The sequence below is a fragment of the Salminus brasiliensis genome, chromosome 12 (assembly GCF_030463535.1).
Source record: "Salminus brasiliensis chromosome 12, fSalBra1.hap2, whole genome shotgun sequence".
Classification (NCBI taxonomy): Eukaryota; Metazoa; Chordata; class Actinopteri; order Characiformes; family Bryconidae; genus Salminus; species Salminus brasiliensis.
Genome location: NC_132889.1, coordinates 24,438,246 through 24,448,635, shown reverse-complemented (window position 1 = coordinate 24,448,635; position 10,390 = coordinate 24,438,246). Strand labels below are relative to the sequence as shown.

Genomic DNA, 10,390 nt, shown 5'->3' with positions numbered 1-10,390 from the left:
CGGTCAGTTCATCATGACATTTTCACACAATGCCAGATTCAACCTCTGATACAAGGTTTTTGCATGACCGCACCAGTATCATGATGTCTCTGAACACAGAGAAATGGGAAAAATAAAGACCAGCTTGTCAGCAGTCCTAGAGCAGTTATGCCCTAATGCAGAAAGGCATATTACACACTAAGGTGTATTACTCAGTAACTACAGGGACATCTGTACAAACTGGTGGGGCTATTCTTTGGTAATAGAAGTTTGTAATTACACTTTCGGCTTTTGTAATTACACGTAGGCTGCTTAAAGGGTTAATTGTAATTGACTAGAAATATAATGAGATCTCATTTTAACACCATTTAGTTAATGTAGTGATATGGTGGTAACTTGTATTTCTAACAGATAAACAACACATAAGTATTATTAAGCTGCTGTTCAATGGACTTCCAAAAACCCTTGCTGCAGCTAGTGGGACTCTTTTGTCTGTATTGATAGATCTAGTCAGAAACACCCTTCTGCATAATGGGTCTTTCCTCAACAAGAGAAGGAATCAGACTTTTCTGCTCTGGCCCATATCCCTTTATAACCAGGCTCCTTTGTGAATGGGCTAGGCCTAGCAGAAAACGCCAATGATATACAAATGTGTCTAAGATAGAGAAAGCTCAGAGCAACACTGAATTGGTCCTTTCTTTGGAGCTTGCTGGACTGAAGTCATGGGTTTTGGGAAGCTGACTAAACAGATGTGAGCGACTCTGGATGGAAGACTAAGGGACCCGTCAGTGGGCCCCTCCCAGAAGGGGGACAATTAATTGACTTTTAAAACAACTTCTTTTCTTCTCCCTCCACACTTCTACTTGGCTGAGCAGGATTCACAAATTGCTGTCTTAGGCTTTTTTATGGCGACTAAATAGCTGCCAATGAAAGTGTAAATGACCCAAGAGTGAATGCGCACCTCACAATAGCACCACCGCCGCTAGTCTCTGGCCGACATAATGATCATTGTCATCACGGCTGTCACCCAGGAGGCTCTGGGGCCCATGAATGTAGAAGGGTGAATTCAAGGAAGCTGGAGGGACCAGCTCTCGTTTCTATTGCCTTGTGATTGCTATCTGCAGTGGAGATTAGCCAGTTTGACAAAGTTAACTCTCTGTCTCAATGACGGGCCTCTCCTTTGGTATCAACCATCAGCTGAACATATTGTCACTGTCACGCAAAAACATTGTATTTCCAAATTGCCAACTTTACTGGAAGTCACTGTAAAAAGATTTTATTCCAAGTAATTTAGGAACATTTCTATTGGTTCATTAATGGAATCTTGACACACTGTGAAGAACAACTGCCAAATTATGTAAAAAGAGAGAAACAAGGGAAAATGGAGATGTAAGGGATAGTTGTTGTGTGACGACAACAACATAATGATAAATGTGTAGACACAGGCTGGTTTTATGACCACTGCTCTATTAGGGTTTAAGTCAGAAAAGAGGAAAGCTTTTTTAACCCCTTTTATATACTGTATTTACATTATATTATATTCTATTATATTATATCATATTATATCATATTATATTGTATGGTCATGAAATAATTAAATGTTGTTTAAATACTGAACACAGGTTAAATGAAAATTGAATTAAATATTTAATAAAAAATAAAAAATAAATAAATGACACAAGGGTGAAAAATACAATTTGTAAGAGAATATATAATTTTATAGAGTAGTAACTTTAACTATAGAAATGATCTATTATTCATAGGTTTGCAATTTTACAGTTTTTATAATTTTACAGTTTTATCATTTTATAAATTGATCTCAAATCTACAAAATCTAAGAAACATTTGTACTTGCTGAGTTTTGCATACTGATACATATACATATTAATGCTGTGAGTTTCAAACTTAAACTTAAAAAAAATATTTATTTTGTTTATTTGTTTATTTATTACCCTTTGTGTTAATCCTTCATGCTGATTGGACCAACACAAATGATCCAAAATGACAGATGATTAGTGGGTAAAATCCCTTTCATGTTTGTTTTAGACCTTTTGCGATGAAATTATCGAATAACATATAGACAACTGTTGCACTGTTCCTGTTTCTGTCTCTGTTCAGTTTCTGTCTCATACAATGTCAAAAATCAGAAATGTATAATAATGGCTAATATTACATAAGGCAACATCAAAATTGACTTCTGTGTGGCACTTGCTGATATGCAGAATGAAAGCAATAATTGAAATTAAAATTGAGCCTTATTAATTCTTGTCCTTGGTCATACAAGGCACCATTCATTTAAGACATTTAACCCCTTAACACCCCAAGGCTTATTACACAATAAGGCATATTATTCAGTAACTACAGGGTGTTCTATGCAAACTGGTGGGGCTATTCTTTGGTAATAGTGTGTCATAAAACTTTAGGACTGCCGGTGGGTCATTGGCCATTTAAGGGGTTAAAGGTGTATTGACTTATATTCCCTCTCATAAAGTTACCATTTTGGTATAGCAGTGTAAACACACCCGTCTTAACAGCCAAAACCCCCCAATACAACAAAACACCAGTAATAACAGCACACAGTGATCAGATTTCAGTCTGACTAACCAGAAACACATTTGACTATCCAGTGTAAATGAATGAGGCAAAATTCTTTGCAGGATAAAATCCAGATGCTAGTTACATGAAGTGGTCAGGTGTAAACAGGGTCAAAATGTCTACGTCAGATTAACGATGGATGTTTGTAAAGTGCAGAATTGTTTACAGTCATGTGGTTACAATGATAAATTCTCATAAATTGAACAAATTACCAAATAAAAAACTGAGTAAGTGGGTTTTAAGAAAAAGCTTTTGAAGAAATGCTCCTTATACTGAAACATAAAGTTGGTCAATATTCTAAGTACAGATGACATCTAAGATACACTCAAATAAAACAGATAGTGTATCACAATAATGATAAAATATCATCCTCTTTCCCACCTATACTTCTAAACCTCCCTGTAAGAATCTGTATGCATCAGTCAGCTTCATGAATGATCACTTCATTTAGTTTTCAGCGTAAGTTCACTCGCTATTGTCAAATCCAGCCCGAGGCACTTCACCCCAGCCTGAGCCCCATCTGTCAGACTTCCCACATTGGAGGCAGTGGTTTTAGTGGGGGAACGGGCCAGGGATCTCAGGGGAGCGCTGCGCCCCTGGCCCGGAAGGCCGGCGGGAGTTCTCCCAGCAGGCCGGGTAATTGGTTTAAAGTGCCGCCTGCCAAGCTTTCCCATGTGGGCCACTGCTGTGCTGCTGCACAATATGGAACAGCATGATACTCAACACTCGGCCTATACATTCACTGCTCTTGTTCCACACATCAGCCAGAGCCACACAAAAGCCAAATCTGATATTGCCTTCCACTCCTATAGCTGGAAATGCCTCCATTCTCCTCTCGCCTTGTTTTGGTAATTGAGTTTTGGTGCAACCTCACTGGCAGAATTTTATTCGTTCAATTCATAAGGTAATGAGGAGCGGAATTCACCCATAAACATGCCGCAAAATGATTGTCAGCCTTATTGGATACACCTGGCTCGGTTTTCAGTGCAAGGCTTTAGCTCCCATGCTATTTTACTAACCACTTTTAATCCGCCGAAATGCCGCTGACAGGATTCATCCTTTCCGCATAATCTCCTTTATCTTACCGTTTCAGACACTGGCTACTCAGTCCTGCCAAAGCGCTCAGTCTTGAAAACCTTTTAACGAAACATAATGTGGACAAAGACCAGCAGATGAATTGTAATATGTGGTTCTTTGTTCATCAGAATTAGCCTGCAGACTTAATTAAGCAGCCAAAAAGGCTTTTGCTTTCCATATTGTGTGTGTTTTGGCAGAAGAAGAGGTATCAGACAAAACTACTGGTAAATGCTGTCTTATGCAAAAGTTTTGGCACCAATTGCAAATGACAAGTTGACATGTTTTTTGGTTTTCCAAGAGTAAATAAGTCCACATGCTATACAGAGGCCCAATTCTGCACATTCTAAAGCATGATTAGTGTTTATTTGTTTGTAATTTAAAACCACTGTTATTTTTTTTTTAACTTAATTTTTGGTTAATTCCAGAAAAGAAATAAAAAACGTCTTAAAATATAATTTAGAAACTTTGTACAATTTATACAGTATGTATTTTTAAGAAAGTTAACAAAACATCATTTATAGAGGGATGACCAGCATTTGCAGAACAATATTTTAGTAATTATTTACGAAAAGAATAAGGGTAGAAAATACTTCAGAATGCATACTATTAAGAATGATTATTATTTGGAAGATTCACACTGTACTCATACTAAGTATTATCAAAACTGAGTACTTGTATATAGTAAAAGTAAAAAACATATTTTCATCAAGACCTGCAAAAAAGCTTGCCAATCATCTGAATTTCTATGCATTTTATTTTACAGTTCTTTTAACAAAATTCATAACAAATAACAAATTCATATGAATGTACAAAAACAATGTGTTCGTCTTAGTGCAAGGAAGTAATACTTTTTTTAAATAAACAGATAGATAATTAGATAGATAATTTGTAGATGCTCTTTTTGACTTAAACTAACATTCTAAATATGTATTAAATGCAACTGAGCATGAATTAAAAAGTATTCTATTCTATTACACTTATACCTAAAAGATAGATTATTCTTAATCTTAACAAAATTCATTCATTTATTCATTTATTTATTCATCTACTTCTTCCTGGTAAGGTTGTCATTAGACAATCATTAGACACAAGGCAGGAATACCCCCTAGACATGACGGTTGTCCATTGCAGGGACTGCAGATAATTTGTTAATCATTTTAGCACGTGTAAGTTATCTGAAGGGAACTCTTAAAATAAGTTCAAAATTTCCACAGGATCCGCATCTTCTGATCTCCAAGCAGAAGTCTAGAGCACATGACAGAGAAAGAGTTAAATGTACCTGCCTGTAAGATGTACTGTATTTAATATCAGAAAACGTTTTTCTGTCTGTATGTGTAGCACTTCACAATGCGTAGGCCTGTTGAAGACGTACCGTACTAATGCAACTGCAATCAACGACCCAGCAATGGGTCCAACCCAGTAGACCCAGTGGTAGGCCCAGTAGCCAGTCATCAGAGCCGGCCCCATTGCTCTGGCAGGGTTCATACAAGTGCCGGACACACCACCCCTATAACCAGAACACAGTACAATAACTGCATGACTCTTGTAAATAACATAAATTTCACAGACCCTAAAATTGAACCCTGTGGGACTCAAAACTAAATATGCTAAACCTTAACCAAATAATTCATAGTAGTTTCTGCCTTAATAACTGGATTAACAACAGAATAATAAACCTACGGTTCAAAAGGTTAACAATCCCACAACAGCTCTTTCAGTAGTGGTTCACCTTTGAGGGAGCTTGTCCAACCCACAAGTTGTTACAACATTATCGCCCTTGCTGTAATAATGTAGGCTGCTTTGTGATAGAATATGTGTGATATATGTGATAAAACATGAACATATAAATACTAACATACACCAATTAGCCACAACATTAAAACCACTGGCAGGTGAATTACATTACACTGATGTTGATAATGAGCTTGTTCTTTTGGTGGCAGTGAACTGTAAGTTCTTGTAGTTGATATGTTGAAAGCAGGAAAAATGGGCAAGCATGAGAATCTAAGAAGAACAAGCGGTGAACCAGTGACATGGTCATGGACACGCAAGATTCATTGATGAGATCGCAGGAGGCCCCACCTTACAACTTACAGGACTTAAAAGAGCATCTTGCTGCCAGATACCACAGGACACTTTCAGGGGTCTTGTGGAGTCCATGCCTAGACAGGTCAGAGCTGTTTTGCTGTGGCATGAGGGAGACCTGAATATTACTGAATATTACTCCATGTAGTGTTATGGCTGATCAGTGATTTATTTCACTGCATATTTGAATTATGAATGTGTACATTGTTTGTAAATGTGTTTTTGCTAGTGTGGACCACACCCTGAGGTGGAAAGGGAGGGAAGACTTTGAAATGTTTTGCCAAGGAGTCTGGGTCAGCTTTTCTGTGGTGTGCATGTGAAGCCTGGCCTCCCTGTTAGAGTGGTGGTCTGAATAAGAGGGAGGAGACAGGGAGGAGGTGGGTGTGACGTTTGTAAGAATGGGGATTGACTGTAAGGTGTGGGTATATAAAAGGGATGAAGATCTGAAGAAGGAGGTGGTCCGAACCTCCACTAAGTGTATGGTACAATAGAGTATATTGTTTACATTATGAAAAATGAAGAAATTCTACTAAAGTACTTTTAGTAAAAATATACTATATCTTGATACATCAATACTGAATTTTGTCTAATGCACTCTGTGAAGAAAATACTGTGAATATAAATAAATACTCTTAACATAACCTTTACAAAAACAGTAAAAAATAAGAATGACTAATTGTTCTAATAATTAGTATTTATTACTAATAATCAGATCATTATAATTCTTATACATAATTATGTTTTTAATGTAACACCAATAATGTGCACCTTTATTTATATTGCTTACGTTTAAAAAAAGGTTATGACAACAAATTGAAATCAATCATTTTTTTCTGTAAATGTTTTTGAATTGTTGTTATTTAATGTATTTTATGTTATTTCATAATACAAATGGATACAGTCTCTAACCAAAATTCTGTCGACTCACCCTGCCAGTACACAAATAACCACAGTGCCGCCAACCAGGAATGGAATTAGTGGGCTTTTGGTTTTGCAATTGACAGCTCCCAACAGCACCACCATGGTGACCATCCCCGTCATGGCAATCTCTCCAAAGAGCACCTGCAGAAGCTGCTCCTCTGACTGCAGGATGGTGAAGGCTCCCCCGTGAGCTTTGGCATAGTTTTCATTCGATGTCATCAGCTTCAAACAGAAGTGAAAAAAGGTGTCGAGCTAATGTCAACAAATGTTATGGCTTTACAAGCCCATTCACTGCCTGTTTACAACCGTGGGTTCTTCACATTGTCTCAGGCACTCTGCTCTTTTAACAGCAGTGTTAGGTGGTGCTGTGACCTGCTTAATTGCTGTATTGACACAACACACTGGGTGTGAACTCACAGAGGTCATGTAAGTCTACAAAAGTCTCACTTTCGCCATAGCAGCGCCAAGCAAACCTCCAGTTAGCTGACAGGCCACGTAAGGCACGATCAGGAACAGCTCAATGCCACCGCAGAGATAGATGGCCATGGTGAATGGGGGGTTGAAATGGGAACCACTGTGTATATATAGAGCAAAACATGTTAAAGAACTTGTATGGTAAAACACTGAGGTTACCTTAAAACCCATTGGATCAACTTTAAGAATGCTATTTGCTATTTGCTAATGCTATTGTATTTTCCTTCAAATGCATTATTAATTTTCATAATTCATAAAATCTCATATTTTATATATTTTTAATAATAATATTGTCTATCATATATATATATATATATATATATATATATATATATATATATATATATATATATATATATATATACACATGATATTCAGACTGAAACTATGCACACTTGTCCAGTTATCCCAGTAATATATATATACACACACATATCTCAATCAGCCATAACATTAAGGCAAGGCATCAGATCCTTGTGAGTTGTGAAGTGCGGCCTTTATGGATTGCTTCAATGAGCCGTGGGCGTACATGACCCTGTCGCTGGTTCACTGGATGTCCTTCCATGAACCACTTTTGGTGAGTGCTATTCACTGCATACCACAAACACCCCTCAAGGCCTAATCAAAAAGTCCTTGTCAAAGTGGTTCGGATTTCTTTGCCTGCCCATTTTTCCGGCTTCCAACACATCAACTGAACAGATGCCATTGTTCAATACTGATATGATCAACGTTATGCACTTCACCTGGCAGTGGTGCTAATGTTATGGCTGATCAGTGTATATAACCAGTGTTTATTGTACGTGATGCAGTGTGTACATCACTTCCACCTAAATGGAATATGTCACATTTTTGCAATTACAAATAAGTGTTGACGTAACGTTTCTTAATGCACTTTTTTTGTAAGGGTGACACTGATGTGCACATTTGCGGCAGGCGCATTCAACATTTTTATAATCTATATTATTTGTTTTATTTAGAATAGTATAATTGCAGTATGCCATTGAATAGTATGCTTTTCAGGTCATTAATTTTAGTTGTCGATCCCTGAATCCATCCCTGAGTATTATTGTTACTGTTACTATTTTTCACTGATACTGTATATTAGCAAACAATGAAACGTGTGGAAAAAGACTACACTCAGATACATCCTTCTTGCATTGCATTGCAATGATTTTGGTCTTCTTACCTCATCTCTGCCATGCATGCGATCAGGACAGCCACTGCCAGCCCATGTACCAGTGCGGGCTGCAGCCTGCCGGCCGTCTCCACGTTCTCAATGACCGACACACAGCCAATGAACACAAACAAAGTGGTGCCGATTATCTCAGCTATACAGGGCTGGAAAATTCGCTCAAACCTGTTAGGACCTCTCACAGGTTCTTTTCTGGGGTTGTCTATTAACGGTTCCATGTTGTCCATCTCAATCTTTTCTTCTGCCATTGTGTTGCAGTGCCAGTTGCAGCAGGAATCTGAGAAACTATAGGTGAGAATTATGCCACCGTGTCCCAAGACCTAGGCTGGGCTTCTGTTAGTCATTCGAACCTTGACAGGTTCAGATAAGCATAAAGAATAGCAGTCATCGCCTTTGTGGTTCATTCAGGGTGTGGAGGACCTCCCTAAATATCACAGAGGATCGGGTGCACAGTGTGCAGCTGTAGCACAGCTCGGGTTTTTAGTTCTCACCTTTCATATGGTGCAAAATGATGATTAATAAGAGGTATAGTTACAATGAGATAAGCATGTTTTATATCATCGCTGTCACACACAACCTTGTACATCCAGCTTTACAGCAGAATGAGAAACACCTTCTTAATTTTCAATGGATGTCAATGTAAGATTTTATTCTAAGTAATTTTCAAGCATTTCTATTGGTCCATCAATCGTGGATTTTTGACCTTATCCAATTTTTTGTTAACATTTCAGTCAATTATTTTAATATGATTTTATGTTTAGTATGTCTAAATGTTTGTGGACACCCCTTCTAATGAATGCATTGAGTTACTTAAAGTTTCACCCATTGATAACATCCAATACTTTTGGGATGAGTTGGGGAGTTGGGGATGAGGTGGGGTGGTGATCATCTAACATCTTGACCTCACTAATGCTCTGGTCACTGAATGCAATCAAATCCTCACAGCAGTGCTCCAGAATCTACAGTAGTAGAAAGCCTTCCCTGAGACAGTTACTCCAACAAAAGCAGGATAAACTTTTTTTTAATACCCTTGATTAAACAGTGAAAGAGTGGGTGTCCCAGCAGTTTTGTCTATATAGTGTACCAACACACCTGGATGTACATGATGCAAAGAAGAATGAAGTCAACACAATGGCACACAATTAATTCATAGCAAATAACACTCGAGCTGGTAAGTCACATCAGATGTGAGGTTTCCCATTTAAAATGATTAGGTATGATCTGATATTCAGTAAAAAGTTTTCCCATTTTGTTTTTATTTTTATTTATTTCAAGTATTATTTTAAATTACAGAGTCAAGAAAAAAAGGTCATTCACTAGTATTGGCACATTTGAATATTGCCAGAGATGATAAAGAATAGGAAGGAATTTTATATTTACATAAACAAAACAAAACTATCTAAGAACACTACTCATCTTTCTTCAGTAGGGCAGCTATATTTGTTTATTCCACACTAATAAATAATTAATAAGGAAAATCTAAATGTTAGAACGAAACTTTACACTTTTGGCAAGAACAAGAGGTGTTTTACACTCAAACCTGACTCAGGTGTCATTGATACACCTGTCTGATGATTATTTATATATTGGAGTATAACTAATTGCATCATATCTTCCACCATATAAAGTTTTTACACTGCACATAAACAACCTATCAAGAGTGGCAATCACTAGTTCATTTAAAATGAACCTTTTTAAATGAAAAACGAAATCTTCTCAATGAAATGAAATGAAAAAAGTCTAACTGTCATGTGAGGGAGGTCAAGAAGATTTGTGAAGAACATGTAAATTCTCCCTTTTGACGTTCATCAAGTCTTAAGGACCAATAAATACAAATTTGGATCTGTGGGCCTTGTTTTGCAATGTGCAGAGATAGTAAGTGCATGAGTCTTAAATAAACATGGAGAAAAGTAACAGGGCCTATGTTGCTTTGGTGTAAAACCGAGAAATTCAAGCAACGTTTCAGAGGCATACAGTTCAGGATCACAGGTTTCCGAATAGTTCTTCGTTCTTTGGCAACATAAAGAGTTGAAAACACTCAGATGTGGGCAAGGACTGTCTGGAAGG

The 10,390-nt window shown here is 37.3% G+C and overlaps 1 protein-coding gene across 1 annotated transcript; it reads right to left on the bottom strand.

Annotated features, from left to right (window-relative positions):
• Positions 1 to 4,850: 4,850 nt before the first annotated feature.
• On the bottom strand, positions 4,851 to 8,571 carry aqp8b (aquaporin 8b). The gene is made up of 5 exons (XM_072693471.1): positions 8,318 to 8,571; positions 7,105 to 7,231; positions 6,665 to 6,879; positions 5,024 to 5,158; positions 4,851 to 4,896 (listed from the first exon to the last, which is right to left on the bottom strand). Exons 1-5 carry the CDS (start codon positions 8,569 to 8,571, stop codon positions 4,851 to 4,853), a joined length of 777 nt encoding a protein of 258 aa, XP_072549572.1.
• Positions 8,572 to 10,390: the final 1,819 nt, after the last annotated feature.

Coding starts and splice junctions, on each gene's coding strand:
- aqp8b (XM_072693471.1), bottom strand. CDS start 8,571: ATGGCAGAAGAAAAGATTGAGATGGACAACATGGAACCGTTAATAGAC. Junction 7,232..8,317: donor GCATGCATGGCAGAGATGAG/GTAAGAAGACCA, acceptor ATATATACACAG/TGGTTCCCATTTCAACCCCC. Junction 4,897..5,023: donor ATTGCAGTTGCATTAGTACG/GTACGTCTTCAA, acceptor CATGTGCTCTAG/ACTTCTGCTTGGAGATCAGA.